Source organism: Micrasema longulum, unplaced genomic scaffold (assembly GCF_059751315.1).
Source record: "Micrasema longulum isolate JH-2025_06_02 unplaced genomic scaffold, ASM5975131v1 h1tg002636l, whole genome shotgun sequence".
Lineage (NCBI taxonomy): Eukaryota > Metazoa > Arthropoda > Insecta > Trichoptera > Brachycentridae > Micrasema > Micrasema longulum.
The window spans coordinates 1-23818 of record NW_028279771.1 but is presented as its reverse complement, the minus strand read 5'-3'; the positions used below and the strand labels follow the sequence as shown (position 1 = coordinate 23818).

At 34.6% G+C, this 23818-nt stretch overlaps 1 protein-coding gene across 1 annotated transcript; it reads right to left on the bottom strand.

Moving 5' to 3' along the window:
• Nucleotides 1-375: 375 nt before the first annotated feature.
• Nucleotides 376-15709, bottom strand: LOC148271807 (glucose dehydrogenase [FAD, quinone]-like). The gene is made up of 11 exons (XM_088240904.1): nt 15470-15709; nt 14576-14750; nt 12326-12525; nt 11474-11598; nt 10283-10463; nt 8833-9093; nt 6260-6414; nt 4798-4963; nt 4301-4511; nt 3092-3136; nt 376-1483 (listed from the first exon to the last, which is right to left on the bottom strand). Exons 1-11 carry the CDS (start codon nt 15635-15637, stop codon nt 1236-1238), a joined length of 1935 nt encoding a protein of 644 aa, XP_088097030.1. The 5' UTR covers nt 15638-15709; the 3' UTR covers nt 376-1235.
• Nucleotides 15710-23818: the final 8109 nt, after the last annotated feature.

Here is a 23818-nt window from a genome sequence, read left to right as displayed (position 1 = left end):
ATTAAATATAAAATAGACTTGTTTTTTATATGCCATACTACCGCTATGGACATTTTATCAGAATTTTCATAGCTTACCAATTTAAAAACTCACCGCTCGCCACTGCAGGATATGCCAGTGTGCCATGCCTGGTTAGCTAAAAATCTTGTGCAAAAATAATTAATAAGTACCTAAGCCTACCAATCAACAAAACATTGAGGGAAATATTGTGGGTAAGGCCATTGCTAGATTTTTAGCAAACTATGTGTGTCACCCAAAGTGTCTTCGTATGTCACAGGTTATCTAACACTAGCCTAAATGGTTATTGTTAGCATTTGATGTCTAAAAGAGAAATAAAGCATACTGATCTGATTTTTTAAAGAAAGTAAACAAATCTGTTTTATATGAATTTATTATCTTAAATTAGTGCATACACTAGGCATTGTAAATAAAACAGTATTGTAAAACTTAAAATATATTTCCAAGGCCTCGAATAATTTATAACTAACTAATTTACTACATTCAAAGTTCTTGTTCAAAAGATAAAATAAAAATCTGCTTTATCTGTTATCTTCATTTCAAATGGGTTCGTGTTTGCGGACACCTTGGTGATAAGAAATAAATATTTTCTATGCATGTTGACAACATCTAAAAATTCATGTGGAAAACTTGAGAGTAAATAACAGTAAACACTCATTGACAGAATAAACCGTATCTCTGAACCAATGCCGTATAATTAACATTCCGTACGTACAATTAATTTATTGCATGTGCATATTTACTTCCAAGGAATCTATATAACATCAAGCATTTTTTTGTTATTGATAAATGTCTTTTTTTCTGTTTGTAAAGTTTATATTTGTACCGATGATGTATAATTAAACTCCGGACTAAAGCGTTTAGGTGCATTTAGTAAACAAAATCTTAATTTAAAAACATTTAAGACTACCTATTGATTTGACTACATGATAAAGGTACTTATATATTTCCTTATTTGTCGAGCATTTTGAATTCATAAGAAAAAAGAGGTCCTGTAATTAATATTAGATTTGTGTCAAATTGGATTAATGTCCAATTTGACACAAGTTCATAGAATGTAAATGTTAACTGATTAAATAAATTAACAATGATATAAGAAATACCACTCATTTATTCTCATTTCTTCACACATTTTTTGCCTTCATTTCTCATCGCAAAATGATGGTCAAAATGTCAATAAAATCTCACTTTATATTTGTACTTTGCTTTGTAATGCATTATCCGCTAGCCGGGGGCTCGGTGGAGGCAGTTCCGTGTATCTTGAGCCACTCGATGTTCTCCTTGAAGGTGTTATGGGGGTAGTGGTACCCTTCGTGGTCCTTGTGTTGCGGGTCATCGCAGTCTTCCTTGTTCTCTTCCTCTCCGAATCTCTGGAAGACAATGGGAGGTTTGTTCGTCTCCCAAGTGTTCTTGATGAACACGGCACCCCTCTCGGCTATCATGATAGCGGGTGCGGCAGTGTTACCTGTGTGAGAAATATTTATGGTTATTATTACTAAGACAGCCAGCTATATATATCCCAGATTGATAGTACGAGTACAGATTGGACACTTTGTCTGTGGCAGCCGCTGAGGTTAGACGTGTTTTTATAAGCTCGATGATTTTCGTTTGTTAAAAAAATGGATCAAAGAATTAGTATCAAATTTTGTGTAAAAAATTAAATAAAGTGTAACAAAGCGTGTGAAATGTTAACAAAGGCCTATGGTGAGTCTGCTATGAGTAAAACCAGAGTTTACGAGTGGTATAAGCGTTTCCAAGATGGCTGTGAAGACATTGAAGATGATGAACGGCCCGGATACTCCAGCACATCAACAACCGATGAAAACGTGGAAAAAGTTAATGAAATGGTTATGAACGATCGCCGAATCACAATCAGAGAAGTTGCCGATGATGTTGGCATATCGATTGGCTCATGCTATGAAATTTTTTAGAATGTTTTGGGTATGAAACGCGTGGCAGCAAAATTTGTACCAAAATTTTCAAATTTCGAACAAAAACAGCGGCGAACGGAAGTTGCTCAGGTGTCATTAAATGAACTCAACGATGATGCAGAATTACTGAAACGTGTTATAACAGGTGACGAAACATGGGTTTACGGATATGACGTTTAAACTACGGCTCAATCATCCCAGAGGCATTCTGGATCGCCAAGATGAAAATCGCCGAGCAGACCGAACTCGTCCAACCTTAGCGGCTGCCACAGATAAAGTAAACAATGAATACAGCTGAAATTTTTTGCATATTTCAGGGGCATGTTTACCAACATAATGAATTAAAAAAATTGATAATCCGACTCTCCAAACCTCAACACACTTTGTATTCATGGTCAATAGCAAAATTAGTGTTTAAACTAATAGATAATATAAGTGTTTAAATTAATAAATAAAATACATAAATTTTGAACGCTGGGAAAGGGTAAAAAATATGTGTGAGTACTTATAAGCAAAAATGACAATATTATACCATATTTTTAAACTCAAATTCATGAAATAGTTGTGACACAATGAGCATTGTGCCATTTCCATTTCTTAAAACAATTGAAATATATGGCACAGGTGATTGAACGAGTTGCGCATTTGTTTTTACCAATAAATGTTAGTTTACTGAAAGCGCGAGTGTATGTGTAACTGCTCTCCTGTAAAAATGAGTTATATTGAGTTGTGCCTTTATCATTGCAGGGTATGCAATGTATACACGGGTCTGCCATTGGGTGCATGTTTTTGAAGGATTAAATTTAGGGTTTTCTAATTTCTATCCCTTTGATGGCAATACATTTATTAATTTAGTTCTATTTTGGTGATTTAAACCACAATTAAGGTATGCGTCACTCATACATAACTTGAATTAAACCAGATACCTTTATTTGTAGCACAGTTTTTTCGGGCTCTGCATTAGCAGATGTCATTATCTTTTCCCATTAAAGGTTATCAAAGAAACCTGTTTTACTCGTTTGAATTAATGATACTATAACAAAGCCAGTATAAAATTTATTAGATATGATAAATTTAGTATAAGCATTCTTTAAATGTCTATTTTCCACAGTTCAGTTTTAAAAATATATTACTAAACTAACCTGATAAAATAGTTGGTATGATAGAGCAGTCCATTACACGTAGCCCTGGAAATAATTAAAATATGTTTAAAATATTTAATCAATAGTAGAAAAACAAAATACACATTACAATGAGAGCGTTCTTATGGATTAATATGCCTCAGCTCCATGCTCAATCCTGACTGTGACGAACCAGCAAAACATATTTACAATTAATTTTTTTGTTTAGATGTAAATTTACAGATTAACTTAAGTTTACTTACTAGTATATAACAATATGATTAATTGATTATTAAACTGAATACACCTACAATGTTTTGAGTATGTTCAAATGTTTGCAAACTGGCTAGATTTCCTCCCTAGGGAGTTATTTAGATCTAAATTTGTTGCAACAGAGAGAGAAAATATTTTTGAGAAGGGAATATGGAAGTCTAGGCATTTACAGGGCTTATAACCAGTCATTGGCTGGTTTAAGACTTAATCATCTTAATAACTCCCTAGGGAGGAAATTCAGTCAGTCTGCAAACCTTTGGACATACTCAAAACATTATTGAATTAACTAACTGGTAAAAAAAGAAGTATAAAAATTGGAAAATTGTTTTCAGGCGTTGCCTAGTAGGTGGTTCAGCCGGATGAATCTCAACCACATGATAAAGGTTTCAGCTCTTTAACTTAACTTAAGTCAACAGATGGAAGAGTTAAGGAAATGCGGATGTTTACATATAGGCATAATGGTGAATGTTACAGTGTATAAAGTGGCTACTCAAACCAGCCAATGACAGGTCATAAGTCTTGTAAACACCTAGACTTCCATATTCCCTTCTTAAAAATGTTTTCCCTTTCAACACAAAGATGCGTGTGTTGTCCTTAGAAGCAAAAATGTCAATAATTTACTATATTTTTTTTACTCTAGTTCATGAAATAGTAGTGGCACAATGGTCATTGTGCCATTTCCATTTCTTGAAACATTTTAAATAGATGGCACAGGTGATTGAACGAGTTGTGCAACAGCAACAAATTTAGATCTGAATACACCTAAATTAAATATATAAAAAAAAGAGGGGTAATAGTAATCTATGTGGTAATGCCTACGTTACAGTGGTAAGACTGATGAATAACATTTAACAAAATTTTGATTTGCTAACAAAAATAATATAAATTCACATAGTATAGTAGTAAAAATTAAAAAAATAATCTAAAATTGAAATATTATGCGAAATTTATTTTTACCCTTAATTCCGATGACCTTCAGTTCTGGGTCTACTACCGCCAGGGGGTCGCTGGGCGCGCCCATCTTGCAGGTGCCGACCTGGTGGTTCTCTGGTCCGGTGATGATCTTCACCACACACTTCCAGTACGCGTCGCTGCCCCATTCCCCGGCGTGTACACACTCGGGCAGGGGTGTCTTGTCCACTTTGATTCCCCACTTCTCTTTCAAAACCTAAATAAACAAAGCGGAAATCAAACTATAGCCCGATTCGTAAAATAGATCTACTCAGGTCGCAGTGATGTCAGGAGCTTTTTAGCAATGACTGAAGAATAAAAATAAGAAATAGCCCAATTTGTGCAGGTCGAGTAGGGAAGGTGGCTCCGCAGATAATGGTCATTTGCAATTCTCTCTTGGTGACATTTCTTCTAAATCACTCATTTTATTTTAAGGATAAGAAGGAGGATATTTAATAATCAAATAATGAACTTGGTAAGCAAATAAATGTACTGTGACTTACCTTAGATTCTCCAAATCTTAGAGCTATATTGATGGCATTGACCAAAGTGTCGACGTCCTGTTCCTCGGTGAGATAGTTTGGGTAAATAAGGGGCGGATGGAGAGGGTCATTGTCCCTTAATGTCAGGTACCCTCGACTCTTCGGGTGAAGAACTACAGGGTTTATCCTAGGAAATCAGGAAAAAAACAATGTAACATGTTGATTTAATAATTTAACTTTGCATTCACTTGTAACAACAAAAAAAACATAATGGCTGAATCTTAAAATGGTAAATAAATGGAAAGAAATTTTGAGTGTCATCAATTTAATGATTTTCTGAATTTTTTCTGATTTTACATATTACTAGCAGACCCGACAGACGTTGTCCTGTCCAAAAGTTGGCTTGCCTGCTATTAGCTTGGAAAAAGACTTTTTATTGATAAGTAGGTACCTAGGTACTTGTTTATGGTTGAATTCCAAAACATAAAATAAATATTTTTTCAAATATGGCATTCTTTCAAACGCCAAACTCCGGTCTTCTCACCAATAGAGGGTTGTGCTTATGTAGGGATACGATTTTCAAAAATATATTAAATTTAATATTATTTTAGTATAACCATAATCCAGTAAAAAGAAATAAATGGGTTCTAGCCGCAAGAAATTTAAGGAAAGAATCTGATTGACATCCACAAAAAAAGAATGCTGTTTGTAAACATTAAAAAACAAACTTATTTTATACACAAAAAAGCAACATCTTTCCATTTTTTTGTAAATGCATTCTCCTCAAATGCAACCCTGGTAGATCGCTGAATAAAACATTTATGCTCCTTACTTCTATTTTACATATTATATTGAAGATTTGAATATCTACGAACAAGAACAGAGCAAAGATCTATATTTCTCTGAAAACCGCACGTAAATCGGTTAAGCCGTTTAGTTCAGTGACATCACACGTACAGAGGAATTATATATATAAAGATGAAGGAATCCTTTTGGTGAAATAATTTTCATTTCACTTTCATAAAAAGTAATAACATTTTGCGGAGTCCTCTTCTTGTTGTTCAACCAGAAGTGTTTCAAATTTTACTTTTACTCACATCCAGTACCTTTATGCCCCGGATCAACTGTTCTGACGGATATGTTGAAGGGCACCGGAATATGATCCTTAGAAATATTTCCGTAAATTATGTGAGGCTTTTTGATGGATGCAGCCAACTATTCCATAGGTTGCAGTGGATTGAAGCAGAGCAAAGTAACTTCGGAATGTCTATAGAACTTCCTCTTCTACTAGCAGAGGAAAAATTTTTGGAAATACAAGTTTATTTCAACCCAGACAACCTGTTTTTATTTAAAGATCTTCAAGATAATACAGTCGCTTGCTAGAGCACGCCTATTTCATTGATATAAATCTCAAATTCGCAAGAAATAAACTTTAACTCTGTGAATCTGAGATGTAAAGTAATAATTAAAAAGGTAAGCTCACGTCAGAGATTCGACTGCATCGGGATGATCAGGATCACTAAGTTCCCCGAACTCTCCGGTTCTGGAGCAGCCGGCAGAGAATCCTCGGAAGAAGAACTGCAAGTCGGGGTGCTGGCCTGATGGCTCCGCATACTTGGAGTTCATTATACCCGTCACCTAGAGTTGTACAAATTTTGATTTATTGGACTGGTGGATAATTCAATATGATAAGATTATTATGTCAATAATATACTAATAACTTTTATGATTATGATTTATTCATTTGATTATATCTTGTTCTAATGTAGTATAAACCACAAAACTCCCCTTATAATAACAGTTAATATAATATATTACGGGCTTGTGTATATATTATTTGTGATAAGGTTAAATCTTTCTTGTGTTAAGGTTACTTTCTCATTTTAACACTGCATACCACAAAAATTCTACGTACAGTAGCAATTATGTTAATTTTGTAAATTTGTGTATACAGGGTGTTCTTTAAACCCTGTCACGTCCAAAACTACTTGATCAGTATGGGCAAGAAGACATATTTAAAAAAATATTTAGAACCAAGAAATTTTTTAAAAATAAAATATTAAAAAAACAAATGGTTGCTTACTTCTGCAGGGGAGAAGTGAGGGGAGCGCGGCGCAGTATCAGACTCCCCCCTCCTCGTTTCTCCCCTGCAGAAGTAAGCAACCATTTCCTTTTTTTGATATTTTATTTTTTTAAATTTTATTCGTTCTAAAAAAATAATTTAATGAGCCAATATGTCTTCTTGCTCATACTGATCATCGTGGTTTTGGATGTGACAGGGTTTAATGAACACACTAAAAATTATGATAGGATTTTTGTTATGTTCGACTCTTTATGTTGTAAACCACTTACACACCACATATTATAATGTTTTTAGCTTCTAAGTGTTATGTAAATAATTATGTTTTTCATGCTCAATTTGTAGTACAATCCACGAATTCATGGATTGTGATGTCAAACATTTAAAACTTATTTCGTAATTAATTAATTAATTAATTTCAAAGTGTTATTTGTTAATTCTGATTTTGTTTTTATTTTTGTTATCTTTAGTGGAAGAAAGTTAAAGCTTACTGAATACAATTTCAAGATAAATATTCGATAAAATCTTGCATAAAACAAAAGCAAGGTACTAATAACTTGCAACAATTTTTTTTTTTTTTTAACACTCTTGATCATTATTTATTGCTCTTCTTGTCCTAAAAATTTCATTTATCAACAGTTATTTGTAACTATGTTTGGAATATGCCAAAATTTAAAAGGATATAATATTTTTTTTAAGTAAATGGTTGAAATAAATATGAGTCAAGATATCGCTTTATTTTTTTATCGATAAAAAAACCTATCAAAATGAGCTTATATTTAAGTAAAATATTTATGAATGGACAGAGAATGACTATCAACCAATATATATTTTTTTTATCATATCTTAAGAAATTCAAAAGTTATAAAAATCCTAAAATTATCGATCAATTATCAAAATGAAAGAAGAAATAAAAACGATGAAAAGATGAGTGTCAGGAAATATTTTTTCAGAGATTATTGAAATAAAGTTGCTGTAAATATATATTTGATACCTAAATGGGAGGTGATTCCATAGTACACCCCCATGGACTATAATATAACAATAATTAATTTTATTTCAGTAAAATAGCTAAATAGTGCAGAGCCAATTCTAACCATATAAAACAAAAACATATTTTACTAATATAATAATTTTTGACAAACCCTGTTACTATTCACTCTGTTTCTACTGTTTTTTTTTTACAATACTTATTTATTTACATACTTAGGTTATTTTTTACATCTTTTACTATGTTTTTCTTTTTACTTCGTATCTTACTATGTTTTTTGCTATGAACACATATTTTTTTTACCATGTATTTTGTTATACTACGGATTTTATTGGGTTTCAAATATGTTTTTACTTTTCCCTTTACTACGTATTTTAATGGGTTTTTTAAAATATGTTTTTAACTATGTTTTTACTACATTTCTTACTTTGTTTTTTTACTATGTATTTTATCATATTTTTCACTACTTTTTTACCTTTATTTATTGTTTTTATGTATTGATTACTGTTTTTATGTATTGATTACTGTTTTTTATATATTTTTTCGACTTCTTAGAATGGGGTAAATAACCCTAGTTAAACAGTTAGAGCAACTCTGTATACATGATTAATTTTATGTATGGAATATGAAACTAAATAAATAAATAATGTGTATTATTATATATTAATAAAAAAAATTAATGATAAAAACATCCTAAAAATTTTCAACTAAAGTACAAAACAAAAATGAATAAAAATAAACAACTTGTAAGGAAAAAAAAAAAGAATTATAATTGTATATGTAATGTAAAATCAAACACAATATCTTGTAGAGCAGAAAATTTTCATTCGAATTACTTTTACCATTTTTTTAACCTTTGGTGCTCATTTTTAAATTTAGTATAAATAGACACAACATATGTTAACAACCCAAATACATTATAAGCAACACCAATAATACAAAAACTCTAATTTTAGAGTTTAGTTAAGAAAAATTAAATGTGTACCTGCGACATTCCAGTAGAAGACAAGCTGCCTCTCCTGGCAAGCAGATATTCCACTACATTGACCCAGTCGAGCCGATGCTTGGCTGGTTCCTTGTCCAGGTTGAAGGAGAGGTAAGTGGTCACGTGATTGTGCAGGTTCTTACCCACTCCAGGCAGATCCAGGACTACCGGGACCCCGACTCTCTCCAGGTCCTCTCGAGGACCAACGCCAGAATGCATCAGCAGGTGAGGAGAGTTTACGGAGCCTCCTGATATTATAACCTGTTTCAATCATCAGAAATTGATTATGTATAATATCAATTATTTGATTTTTGGATCCATATTTTTAATAACTTAGATCCAGTTACAAAGTCGATGGAGGATTCAATTTTTTTTTTAGATGAAAAATGTTTATTAAAAGTACAAGAATGTTTGAGATATTCATCGAGATACATAAACAAATGTAGATGAATATGAGAAGAGGACATCTAGAGTATGTAACTTTATCAAACGGTTAAGTACTTATGCCCGGCTAAATACTATTAAAATGGTATATTATGCACTTGTACAGTCATCGTTTTCCTATGGAATAATTAGGTGGGGGGGGAGCTTTTAACAACCATATTAAACCATTAGAAACTGTTCAAAAATTTATCTTAAAAATAACGCATCACAAAAATCGCACTTTTCCCTCTTTCCAATTGTTCCAAGAAGCTAAACTTTTGGAAATAAGACAAATATATTGTTTTCAATGTTTAAAAAATATATTTAGGAACCAAAATGTATTTACAAGTAATTCTAATAGATCAAGTCAAAGAAGGAATCGTGTGCTAGAAATACCACGTTGTAAAACGAGGCTAGCACAGAGACGTGCATATTTTATAGGCCCTAAAATGTTTAATTTTTTTTTTACTGATAATATTTCATTGATCCTAAACTCTCAAAATTTTCCTTCTTTTAAAAAACACGCACTATCCTGGATAAAAGATATTAACTCTTTTTTTCTATAATATATTTTGTTGCCCTTTAATGATAAGGAATATTTTTATGTTTTTTATATTCTTTTTTAATTACTATAAAATAAAAAAAGTACCTTCTAATCTTTTACAGAATATTTTCTTTTCTCTTATATTACACAAAAATATTATACCTGTCTATTTATTATAGGAGTAAAAATTCATAAACATTTCTAGTATACCCACGAACAGGCCATGCCTTTGTGGGATTTTTTGTTTACTATTTTTACTGTTAATATGTATTTCATTGCAATGTAATTATCCTTTATTTTTTTAATACTCTTTTTTACCTCTTTATGTATATTGTAAAAAAATACAAAAAAAATATAATGATAAAAAAAATATGTAAACATACATGTAATCCTAATTACGATTCAAACCCTGTCCTACTCTTTGGAGTTGTTTACTTGGTTTAAAATATCTCTGAATCTAAGAAGAATGGTTAATATGAATACCTCTTTATTAACATTGGCGACTCTCTTCTCCCCTCTAAACATGTATTCCACTCCCGTAGCCACTTTGGTATCAGGGTTAATGAGGACCTTAGTGACCTCGGAGTGCAACATGACGTGCAGGTTCTTGCGATGTGATGCTGGACGTAGGTAGGCTGATGCAGAGCTGACACGGGCACCTTTCCTAAAATGAAAGGAATAGAAAAATAATCGACAAAACGACTTGATATAAAATAATCTTTATGACAAGTATCGGAAAATGGAATATTTTTCTTTAAAATGAAATATTTGGGTTCTTGTCATTAATCCAAATTTTCTAATTTTGAGGCCATTTTTAAAGAATTGTATTTAACATATTGTCAAAAAACAGGAATAAAGTTGTTATAGACTAGGGTTCTGTGAAATTGCTGTTTACATGTGGACAATAGCCGAGTCCTGGGACAGAACAATATTGAATTGTTAACAGGCTTTAACTTGAAATAATTTTTTAATAGGTGTTTTTCAGTTAAAACATCAATTTCATTTAGACTAGCATATTAACCATAAAAATAGTCATTTTAAATATAAAACTGATAATTTTTTACATAAATAATTAACCATTTTACCTAACTTTGATTGGTTTATCAATTGAGTTCTTCATTTCTGTTTTATTTTATTAAACTATTTCAGTGTTTTTTTATCTCTTTATTTTACTAGAAGTTTAGTGTACCTATTGTATGGTTTACATTCTGCCAGCAGTGTTATTCCTTTTGAAATTTGGTCAGCAAAATAAATCATTATGTCTTAAAATAGTAGTAAAGGTGAAATCCAGTCTTTTGTCTATGAACATTTGGACAAACTCAAATATTGTAATAAAACCAACTGGTCCAAGAAGATGTTTAAAAATTGAAAAATTGTTTTCAGGCGTTGCCTAGTATGTGAAATAATTCAGTCAGATGAATCTCTTCACAACAATAAAGGTTTCAGCTCTTTTACTTCACTAAAATCAACAGATGGAAGAATTTAAGAAATATGGATGTTCAAACATAGGCAAAATGGTGAATGTTACACAGTGTGTAAAGTGGCCACTTAAACCAGCCAATGGCAGGTCATAAGCCCTGTAAATGCCTTGACTTCCATATTCTCTTATTTAAGGTATTCTCCATCCCTGTTGTAATTTGTTAATAGTAGTAAAGGTGATAACTATGTACTTACTTATTCATAGTTTGTGCCACTGTGAATCCTGTGATCTTATCACCATTGAGATCGGGGGAGTATCCATAATTCAGCTCCTCAGCCGCTTTCACTACACTATCCGCTAACTCTGGTTGGTGAGAGAACTGAAAATAAAAATGCATTTATAATAATCCGAAATAAAAAAGGTGGCTTGCAAATATCAACTTAAGTAACCACATCGCAGTACTCAATACTTCTGACTGGTTTGGTAGACTGGCAATCTATTTCTTTATCTCTGTTTTAGATTTTACAGTAGATACATAGTTATGTACAATCGGCATATGGCTGCATTGAACATAAACTGTTAACAATTTGGGAGGTCTAGGATGTCCCTCGTATTTATTTTGCTTATAGAAATGTCTTTTAGCATCTCAGATGAGTAATAAAGTAAAATGATTGATATTATTTTCTTCTTTTTATTCCACATCGCACCTAAGTGGAGCAAGTGGACATCACCAGACACTTCTAGGAGACCCTATCGCCAGCCAGTATAACCCACGTCTCTTAGTTCCACAAAATAAAGTGGAAATATCATTTTCGAACGGCTTCCCAGGATGGCAGGAGCCAGCAGGTGTGAAGAAGAGGCAACTTGGGTTAGTATTTAAAGCTGTCAACTTTCTCGAACCTCTGCCCATTATTATAGAATGGGTGATCTCGGTCAAGACGGGAATTTTGGCAATATTAATATTAGACCAGGAGGAGCGGAGTTTTCTTGCAGTCCGTAATGATCTTCAAGAGAAGATCATCAATATATTATTCAAGAAGAAATGCATCGTCTGCATACTCCAAGTTACACAACTTAAATTGAAACCAAGTTCTGTTTCTCAGTACCTGCTGCACAGTGACGGGTCCTCCCTGGGCGTGGTAGTCCGAAGAGACGAGACTCCCTAACTGCTGGTTGTCTTCAGACTTCAGGAAGTACGGTAGCACGTCGCTCCAGCTCCAGCCCTTAGCTCCTGCCCTCTCCCAGTCATCGTAGTCCTTCTTGTGTCCTCGCATATACATCATGCCGTTAAACATACTGCACCCACCTGAGAACGGACAAAGTAATATTTTTTTAAAGTAATATAAATATTGTCGGCTACGGTAAAAACCCACCAAGTTCGAATTTTGTCTAAATTGATTTGAATATAATTTGTGAAAAAAAAAATGCTAAAACTCTCTCGACTGACCACGCACAGCAAATTGATTGCATTGATATTGGACGGTAATAATAAGTAACCTTCTTAGGCTCAGTTGCATAAAAAAAGTTTAAAGTTAAATAATTGTTAAATTTTTGACTAACAAACCATCACGCCGTTTCCCCGTAAGGTTAGGCAGATAGGATAGAACGCCACATCACTCTATCTTTGCGTACAGATCTCGCTTCCTCCACATTTATACATCGTACCATGCACGCGAGCCGATTATTCCGACTTGTCTTGATCAAGAGTTTGTGCAAAAAATCTAACAAAACAACTCATTTTCCACACATTATGAATAGGGATGCCACAAATATTTGGCTACTATTCGATTTCTTTAAAAAAAAAAATAGCAGTACTTGTTTGGCCGAATACCGAATACCAAATCATTAACAAAAATGACCATTTTGCTCAAAAATGTATCTATTTTAATCAGAAATTATTAGTTTAATACTTAGAATCTATCAGAGGTAAGTTGTGTTGAAGGAAAACATTTTTTATAGCATTTGTTGGTAGCAAACGATTGCGCTTCTCATAAATAATACCTCGTTAGATCTTACAATCGTTACAGAAAACACAGCCAGTTTATTATCTTCACTACAAATCTCATAATATTCTGAAATAGATTTTTTATTAAATGGTGCCATGATGTGGGTGTACCTACAATGAACAAATAATAACTGATTACGAATAATTAATACTTATAACATTGAGATATAACTAGAGTAAACATAAGCGTTTGAAATATGTTCCCTCAACCTGCGGCCAATTGGTATATGTTCGATAGAACGGACTTTAGTCTGTTGCGAGCGTTCGCCAGCTACTTTTCTCCTCGAAATTACTAAAACGCCTATATGTACGCTAAGATACTGCACAAATCGACTTGGAAAAGAAATGGTATAACCTTTAACCGGCAAGTAATGTTCTTATCCTAATCAATACTCGTTTAAAATGTCAAAAAACGTCTTATTATATGTTACAATTCGTGAGTTATCTTTTGTCCCCGTCCTGCTCAGTGAGTCGGGCGTAAAGCGAAACGACAAAGAAAGGTAACGCGCATGCGGAAGGGAGCGACATACTGAATAGAACTTACAGTAGACCGATGTAAACAGTCCGCGCTTTTTACTGTACTATATGTTTTGCTTGTCAAAGTCGACGTGACGAAACTTGCTATCTCCGCTGATCAATCCCTGTCCTTAGGAAACGACTTTTTAGCTCGGATTTGTATGGAGCGTTATCTCTATATATTATATCTCAATGACTAATAAGGGCTATTAGTAACGCAATGTGCGCGAACCAAATAACGCGTGTCGCGACATGATCTACTCGTCAATTAAACAAATACCCACCCCGTCTAAAATGCATGCATCTTTTGCCTAACATTCGCCACCGAATATTCGGCGCTTCAGTCGAGAGCGTGGCTGAATATTCGCTATTCTGCCAAATTACTATTCGTGGCGCTTCTAATTATGAACAAATAGAGGCAGTTACTGACCACTATTAAAAGAAGAAAAGCCTCATACTTTGGTCACATATTCCCCAGGAAGTATGCCCTTCTTTAACTTATTATGGAAGGAAAGATAGAGGGCAGGCGGGGTATGGGACGGAAAATAACATCATGGCTCAGAAAACTCAGACAGTGATTCGGTGTGTCGCTGATAAGACTGGTCCAGGATCGTGATGAATTCAGAATGATGGTCGCCAACCTCCGGTAGAAGCGGCTAAAGAAGAAGAACACATTTTTCAAAGTTTGATTCGATTTTAGAGTTCAAAGCTGATTTAAGAAATTTCTATTTTCAGACTATAAATTTCTCATTTTCGCATGTGTATTGACTACACACTACAGAAACGCGCGGATTTTTTTAGCACAGTAAGGGAAGGGTCAAACTGTTGATCGTACCCAGGACCTTCGCCCTCGGCCAATTGCAGCGGCCCTCCGGCTCCCCGGTACAGGCGGAGGGCTCGGGCTCCGTGAAATAGTTCCAGTCCATGTCAGGGTGACCCCAGAAAGCCCCCAGTAGGGAAGGTACACTGGAACTCGGTGGCTCGTCCCCTCCGGCCTCCAGCAGCAGTACCTGCGGAATTCACATAAAAAAAATTAAAGACTACATTTTTTTTCATTAATGTAAAATTAAAATTTAAAAAAGAAAGTATTAAAATGATTTTTTTTGTGTCTTGGTGCCTTTTGCGATTTTTTAAAAATAGTTATCATATTTGTACTCGTATATCGTACGTTCGAAGACGGCAGATAAAACTTCGCGTTTTCAAAGGTTTCTCATCATCATCATTCCCTTTCTGCACCTAATGGTGCATAGGGCGCTGCATTAGTACACCAATCGCAGCGTATCTTGATATTTTTTGTTACATGAAGGTAAGGTGATTAGTCTTACGCTTCAGGTACCAGTCCAGGGACTACGAAATATTTTAAGGTGAAAACACCCTTTTAAATAAGTGTTTCATTTCAACCATGTCGGGAATCGAACCCGAGACCTCTCGCATGGTAGGCAAACGCGCTGACCATTACACCACGAGGATAGAGATAAAACGATATAAAAAAACCGCTATTATAAAGTCTAGTGTCGTAATTCAGGGAGAAAACAAGGGAATGCTATAAATATACCTAGTATAGATTTTTTTAATTTGGAAAATCGCCAGTTTTTTTTTGAGTAAGAGGGTAAGAATATAAATTTTATAGTTAGGCATTACCGTAAGATTTTTCTTCAGGCAAAAGTAAATAGGCGGAAATTCTGAGTGAGAAATAAAAGTACAGATAAATATTTAATTCTTTGTTTACCTTCCAGTTGGGGTTCTCCGAGAGTCTGGCGGCGACCACCGCCCCCGCCGTGCCTCCGCCCACCACCGCGAAGTCGTAGTTGGCCTCCGCCCTCGCGCGGCCCTTGACGCGGCGGCACGGGTCCGACAGGTCGCAGCGGCTGTTGATGTACGCCTCCAGGATACCCATGAACACGAGCGCCGCGCCCCCGCCGCAGTAGCCCGCCAGGCTGGGCCCGATGCTCTCCGAGGGGCACCCGCAGCCCTGGGGACAAGGTCACATGTGTTTGGAGTGATCACGGAAAGAGCGGAGGTTATGTGTTGCGGATGGTATATTTATGACAGATGTGGAGATTGCACAGAACGAAAAGAGGTTTATTTAATTCACACAGTTGATATGCTCCATCCCTGACCTGTTTCGAGTTGACCAATATATGTTTATACATTCTTCTTCTTGAAATCGAGCCTTGGCCTCCTTTAACTGTTGTCTTCAACTCCGCCTGTCCTCAGCAGCTATTTTCCAATTTGCAACTTGTAGAAGCTATGCTGCACCTTTTTTCAGGTCATCTTCCCACTTCAGTCTGGGTTACCCCCTGGGTCTCCAGTCATGACTCTCTTAGATACTCGCGCATCTAAACTATTTTGTATGCATTATGTAGCCTCAGTAGCCATATTTGGCTACACGTGAAGTACCGAGTGACAACTTGAAACCATTGAGGTATATAACTAGAGTAAACATAAGCGTTCCAAATATGTTACCTCAATCTGCGGCCAATTGGTCTATGTTTGATAAAACGGAATTTAGTCTGTTGCGAGTATTCGCCAGCTACTTTTCTCCTCGAAATTACTAAAATGCCCATATGTGCGCTAAGATCCTGCACAAATTGATCTGGAAAAGCGATGGTATAACCTTTCACCGGCAAGTAAGTTTCTTATCCTAATCAATACTGTCAAAAAACGTCTTATTAAAATGTTACAATTCGTGAGTTATCTCCTGTCTCTGTATAACTCAGTCAGGCGTAAAGCAAAACGATAAACAAAGGTGACGCGTATGCAGAAGGGAGCGACATACTTAATAGAACTTACAGGAGACCGATGTAAACAGTCCGTGCTTTTTACTGTACTACTTGTTTTGCTTGTCAAAGTCGACTTGACGATATTTGCTATCTCCGCTGGTCAATCCCTGTCCTTTGGGAACGACTTTTTAGCTCGAATTTGGATGGAATGTTATCTCTGTATTTTATATCTCAATGGTTACAACAGACCGCTGACCACAGCAAAATGTTGCAAAGTGCTATTTTATATCCACGCTTGCTCCAGCACACAAGCCGTTTGTTCGGATCAACTCTCAACTATATTAATATCTACCTACCCGTCATTCCCAGTTTCTTAGGGCACATCCATGCAACAATAATCACGCGCAAACACGACCAATCTTCAGCACATGAATAACATCCTACAAGTCAGATGCTTCCCAACAAACTACGACAACCGAGCTGTGCCAGCGTCTACTCAACCGCTATCACATTACAAGCTGTGCCAGCGTCTACTCAGACCGCTATCACATTACAAGCTGTGCCAGCGGCGCGAGATCGCCAGCTTCTCCTCCAGATTCCAGCATCACGCCACGCCTCAACATCAGCAGTTTAGTGGAGTTGCGCAATTTTTCTACCCCAACAATACAGTCCACTCTCTATATTATTCTCGAGGCATTTCTTTTTTTAATTTTTTATATTTTTAAATTTTTTATTTTGTCTTAAAATAGTACAAACATAATAAATGAATGTTCTAATATTAACTTATATCTAATTATTATTAAAACATATACGAGCTATTAATATTTCTAAACAATATACGTACACTTAAAAAGAAAACTTCTATAAAGCTAACACGAATAAGATTACTTTTTAAAAACTAACTTATCTGCTAAACACATGTTTTTTTAACTGACATTTAAATGAAAGATTTTTATTTGCTCTCTTATTTCCAATGGTATTTCCTTATAATATAACTGTACAGCTCGGTGCATCAACGAGTTCTGTGTATTGGTTTTCCTACGAATTGGTAGTCTTACTTCATGTTTATTTCTTGTTTTATATACGTGTTCACATTGATTAGAAAAAATCTTTTGAGTCAACTCTTTTGAAGTATAACCGTTAATCATTTTATGAACAAAAAACATTACATTAAAATATAGTAGTTGACGCACTGTCATAATTTTTGCTTGTTTCAGCATCAACTTTATTCTAGTGTATTTATTTTTTCTCAAAATTACTCTCATAGCCCTATTCTGCAGAACAGTAAGTTTATTTTTTTCCCCTTCAGTTGCCAAAAACAAAATACTACTACAATAATTTATATGAGGCACAATAATGGAGTTATAAATCCTCCTGCACGAACCTGCAGCTAGATATCTTCTGATTCTTCCCATAAGAGAAACCTTCCTCGCTATCTTATTTGTCACATATCTTGTATTCTGGGAAAAAGTCAATCTAAAATCTATAATAATCCCTAAATATTTTATCTCTTTCACTTCCTTTAATAGTTCTTCATTCATCACTATTGTTGGTGAATTAGGGATTTTTTTTATTTCCTATGTTCATAAACTTAGTTTTATCTGTATTCAGGTTAAGTTTATTCTTCTTCAAACATATTTCGATATTTTTATGGTCATATTTTAGTTGATGTACTATGGATTCATAATTTTTTCCTGCAATATATACCAGGGCATCATCCGCAAATAAACTTATTTTACAGTATTTAAGAATTTTCACCAAGTCATTAATGTAAATAATAAATAGTATAGGGCCAAGAACTGATCCCTGTAGTACTCCCAATAAAATCATTAGACTATCAGATAGAATATCTCAAATTTTCGTAGTTTGATATCTATTACTCAAATATTCTGTGAACCATTTTAAATCAATTCCCCTTTTCCCAATTTTCTCAAGTTTTAAAATGATTATTTCTCTATCTATTGTTTCAAAAGCTCTTCTGAAGTCTAAAAATACTGAAACTATGTAATTATTTTTATCTGTATCTGCCTTCCAATCTTCTATTACACACAAGGCGTTTGGAGGGCCATTTCACATGAGTGATTATTTATAAATCAACATTGTTGTTCACATAATACGTTCTCTCTTTCTAAAAATGCTACAAGTTGGTCTTTTACAACATATTCCAAAATTTGTTCATCCTTAGGCAGAGTATTTACGGGTCTAAAATCTTCACAACTAACGGCGTTTTTTAATTTCGGTATTGGAATAACCTTAGATGTTTTCCATGATTGTGGAAATACTCCCGAAGTAATGGATTCATTCATAATATTTCATATGTACTCTTCCGTGATAGATAATGATTCTACAATCAATTTTATCGTAATCCTATCTGGACTTGATTTCGATGTCATTTTTTTTAATACACTTCTTGAATTTTCTTTTGTCAATGGTTTAAGTAAAAATTCAATGTTTCTTTCTTCTATTTACAATCGTTAATATCAAATTCTAGCTTTGGAATACTCCTATTAATATCCTCAATGCTTTTTATTAAATATTTATTAAATTTATTTGAGCCTTTTATTCCATCCGGAAATTGAATGTCTTCGTTCACTCCCTTATTATCCCTTTTTATTAATGATTTAATTGTAATCCACACCTTCTTTGGATCTTTCTTACCATTTTCAATTTTTGTTTTAAAATATTAGTTTTTTTCTTTTTTTAATTCAATTGAGTATTTATTCCTACATGCTTAAATGTATCCCAATCTTTCGTTGTCTTTGTGAGTTTTGCTATTTTATACAGTCTGTCTCTTTCGTATTGCATCCTCTTTAGTTTAATATTGTACCACTTATTACTTAACGTACTTTTACACCGTTTTTCGGGTACTACTTTATCAATAGCATATTTAATTTTTTTGCTCTTAAATTGTACTCTAAATCCATTATTCCATTCCAATTACACATTTCTAACTGTTTTTTAAATTCTTCTTCGTCATATTTTTGATATTTTTTATATGTTTTTGACATTTTTGTTGGTTAATTATTTGTATTTCTGTTTTTTATTAAAATATGAATAATTGTGTGATCAGTAATTTTAGGTAAATCTAGCAAATTTACATTTATATCATATTTATTTGAAATGACGAGATCTATCAAAACATAACAACAGCGTTAGTGTCAATGGCTGCTATTCACGAAGCTGAGTTTGAATGAGGAATTTCCCTTCGGGAATTGAGATACAAAGATTGTTTTCTCACGCGCGGTAAAAATTAGAGCATTAAATTATACGGCAGTTTCTTGAAAATGTACGAATTTTTTTAATAAAATATTTTAATAAAAACAAACTATTTTGAACGACGTCACAATTTCATATGAATCAACCAATGATAAGAGGGTCTTGGAAGATTTCCGGTTTACTAACCGTCAACAGATGAATCGGCAGAACTGACCGAAAAGAAGAGACAGAAAACTTGAGACGAGAAATTTCAGCACTACAAAACTTTAAAAAAATAATTTGGTGGCTCTTGGCCTCATAGAGCTAGATATACGTTGTAACAGACGCGGCGGATCACTGGCTCCCGTAGCAATCGCGCCATTCACAAGAACTGTATACTGTAGGTGCCGATGTCAAAGCAGAGTGGCCGGGCGTAGGCGGGCCTCGGCCGACGAACGATAAGCTCCGGGGGAAGTATCGCTGCCTAGAGATCCCTTGCGGGGTCGCTAGTGAGTAGCACTGGCGGCCGCAATCCTGAATCAGGCAACCGGGTTGTAAGGCCGGTATCTCTCCGTCGGCGGGGTGTGTTCCGGGGAAGTAGCCAAGGATCCAAATTATCCGGGGTCCAAAATCCAATCCAAAGAGTATCCGAGTTCCAAGTCCAAGGGGTAGCGGCGGTCGAATATTCCAGGTGGCGGTGAGGTCCGGTTTGAAGCGAGGCAGGGAGACGAGGTGGAGAGTAAAAGCCCTTAGTAGCGTGACGAGTTGACTGATTTATTATTTGCCCGGCGGGGCTATATATACAATACATTTTGCCGTGCGGCGGCGGTGCTAGGCCAATAGCGGGCGGTACTAGGTTGACCAATCACGCGGCGAGAGAGATAGCGAGCACATTCGCCCGCTCTATCGGTCTCTCTCGCGCCACGTATAACGACGTTCCTCTCCCGCTACCCAGCCGCAGTTCCCCGCCGACCGCGCGGCGATCAACATTCAAACAAAATAATGAACAAGTTTATTTTTAGGATACATTAAAAACATAATGGGCGGTCAATAATATTACATTAAATGATTACTATTCTATACATGCTTCAGTATGGCGATGACCACCCCCGAAAGCGACAAATACTGGTCTTTATTGGGGAGGTTTACATACTGAAGTCCCTATGTTAAAATTATATTGGAAGGCCCCAGGAAGGGCCGCCCAGTTGACATAGGCCGCGTTACGTCGGCAACATACGTTATTACTTTTTTGTAATACATATTATGTATTTCTATAAATAAATAAAATAAATACATATCATATAACGAGACAAGGACAGTCGCCACTAATAAAGCAGTGCCTCGATTATGAACTCTATCTTCATATGTATATATCGAGACGGTATATTTAACTTCTGTACTATCTGTATCTTACCTCGGTATGTTCTACCTACTTGTCATATCGACATCATATGATCGAAACAAGCCAATGGAATGACCGCAAACAATTAGTCCGCGTTCCTTACGTCATTAATAATTAAAATAGTTCTCATTTATATTTTAAATAGGTTTCTGTAATAAAAAATGCTCGCTTGAACATAAATTTTGCATGACTTTTGGAAATCACCTACACAGTACGCTTAACGATCGTCTGTATGTCTCTACCGATCGACTACAAAGCCGGCTCATATAACGTCTCGATACATACCTACACTCGGAAAGATAGTAAAACAAATAGAAAAAATGTAATAACTAAATTATTTTTTTAGAGTGGTAACTTTTTGACGCATATAATATGTGTTTGACGCCTAGATACTCTAATTTGTTAATAGGAGAGAACCTAGCGACATTATTTGAACATCTAGACGTTCGTTTTATTAAAGTGACAGTTATGTCGGAATTAAATTCGACTTCAAAACTGATTTATTTCTCTCTCCTATTTTAATAGGCTTTTAAGAAAAAAAGTGCCAACTCAGAACGATTAAAATTTTTAATAAATCGTAATTAAAGGAAAAATTGCTCGGTGGAACAAATTTTTGTCACTTTTAATGCGTAGATAAACGTATCGAAGGGTTCTAGACCCGTCGGTATAAAATCGTCAAAACTTGATGCTGGGGGTATCGGTACTATACCTTTGTAGTCGGTCGGGAGACTTTTATCTTCAACTATGACGTCATACTGAAGCTATGTCATTTTAGAGCGCAGATATATGTACCGTGACGTACGCTTCCCCTTGATTCATATCGATGTACCTACCCAAAAATTGAAGGTAGGGGGTCGGTAGTATATCTTTATAATCGCTAGAGGGAATTTATCTTCAACTGGCCCTGGGACTGAAATTATATAACTAACTGCCAGTCAAAACTAAACAAAGGACTAGGACAACCTTTAGAAAAGATGTTAAAAGTATCATCATTAAATTTAGGATATGAATTTAAAATAGAAAAATCTTTTGTGAAATGAATGCAATCTGTAAGGGTTTATAAATTTATTTCAAATAAAAAAATTCAGTCATAAATTAATGTAGGTATCTAAGCTTGGAGTAGTAGTCGATACAATGGGAAATATTTCCAGAAGAAAGAACATACATTTTACTAAAAAAAAAAAATACTAACGGACTATGCACGAAATTAACGCGTTAGAAATTGAAAAGAAAAAACCGTGTACAATATTCATGAGGTGTAGATGAAAAAAATTCAAAAGACGGCTTTCTTTTATATAAGATCTTAAATTTCAAAATGAATAACAAAAATCTGTAAGCAATCAGTTTCAAATTTAGTAAAAGGCGAAATTTTTAAACAACATTCAAACAAAATAAAATTATTGTTAGCACATTAGGTGAAACGAGAAAAATACTATTATACGTGCTTACAAAAGGACGGAAAATCTGGGTTTCACTAGAATTAAGGTTGAAGATTGTAACCCATTGACACAATATTACCATTGTTAAAAATTTGGCCACACGGCAATCAAACGATATCTAATGGGCTCAAACACAACACGCTCACATGCTCACGTTGCGCAAACAAACACTTTACAAAATATTCTCTGTGAAAACCTTATTTATTTATTTTATTTATTTGTTATTTATTATATATTATACGGCCTAAGCCAATCACAACAGTTACACGAAGAAACATAAATACAAGAAACCGAACAAAAAGAACGTAAAACCAGGTAACAAAACAAACAAGGGCAATACAATAATAGTATACAACATATTAGAAAAAAACGAAAGACATAAGACTTCGAGCTAAACCATGCCAATTCAACTCATTCCATTCTGTTTTAGTTGCGAAGAGATCTACGAAAAGCCGGAAGATCTATCCCAATGAATCCAAGTCGTGTGATGAATTGACTAATCTACACATTCTGGACACAAAGATTTAATAAATATATGATTTTGTTTTCTGGTGACATGGTTGGGAACATGAAAAGAAATTGATTACAACAGAGATGGGACATCACTTATGGCATTAAGTATTTTGAAAATGCATATAAGGTCCATCTCAGTTCTACGTCTCTCCAATGAAGACAGATTAAGAGATTGCTGTATTTCAAAATAGGAATAATTACCCTTTGTAATCCGAGCAACCATGCCACTCTTCTTAGAAAACGATGTTGAACAGACTCGATATGGTCAATGTGAGTCCTGTAGAATGGAGACCAAATAGGAGAAGCGTATTCTAGATGGGGCCGAACTAGTGAGCAATAAAGAGTTTTGATGGTATTAATACTTTTGATGTCCGTCGTCGCTCTATTGATAAAACCGAGAAGTTTGAGAGATTTGTTTACAATATTATCAATGTGTTCACGATAGGAGAGTTTACTATCTAAAGTAATGCCAAGATCCTTTATTGACGAAACCATTGAAAGGGAAGTATTTTTTAGTTTGCAGTTAAATTGTATAGGTTTTTTTCGTCGCGAGAAAGATATTATTTTACGTTTGTCAATGTTATGTTGAAGACAATGATGTCGCACCATTCATAAAAACAATTAATAAGACAATCATTGGGAGATTAAGTTTAAGTATCTTGTTGTCATCAGCAAAAAGCCAGAATTTTGTATTTTGAAAAGCATTGATAAAATCATTTATAAAAATTACTATATGGCTAAATATGTAAGTAGGTACTCTAATTGCGCTGAGATAAACAGTAACTAAATAATATTACCTGACGACA

Coding starts and splice junctions, on each gene's coding strand:
- LOC148271807 (XM_088240904.1), bottom strand. CDS start 15,637: ATGGGTATCCTGGAGGCGTACATCAACAGCCGCTGCGACCTGTCGGAC. Junction 3,137..4,300: donor GAAGGTCATCGGAATTAAGG/GTAAAAATAAAT, acceptor AATTATTTCCAG/GGCTACGTGTAATGGACTGC. Junction 1,484..3,091: donor CATACCAACTATTTTATCAG/GTTAGTTTAGTA, acceptor TTTCTCACACAG/GTAACACTGCCGCACCCGCT.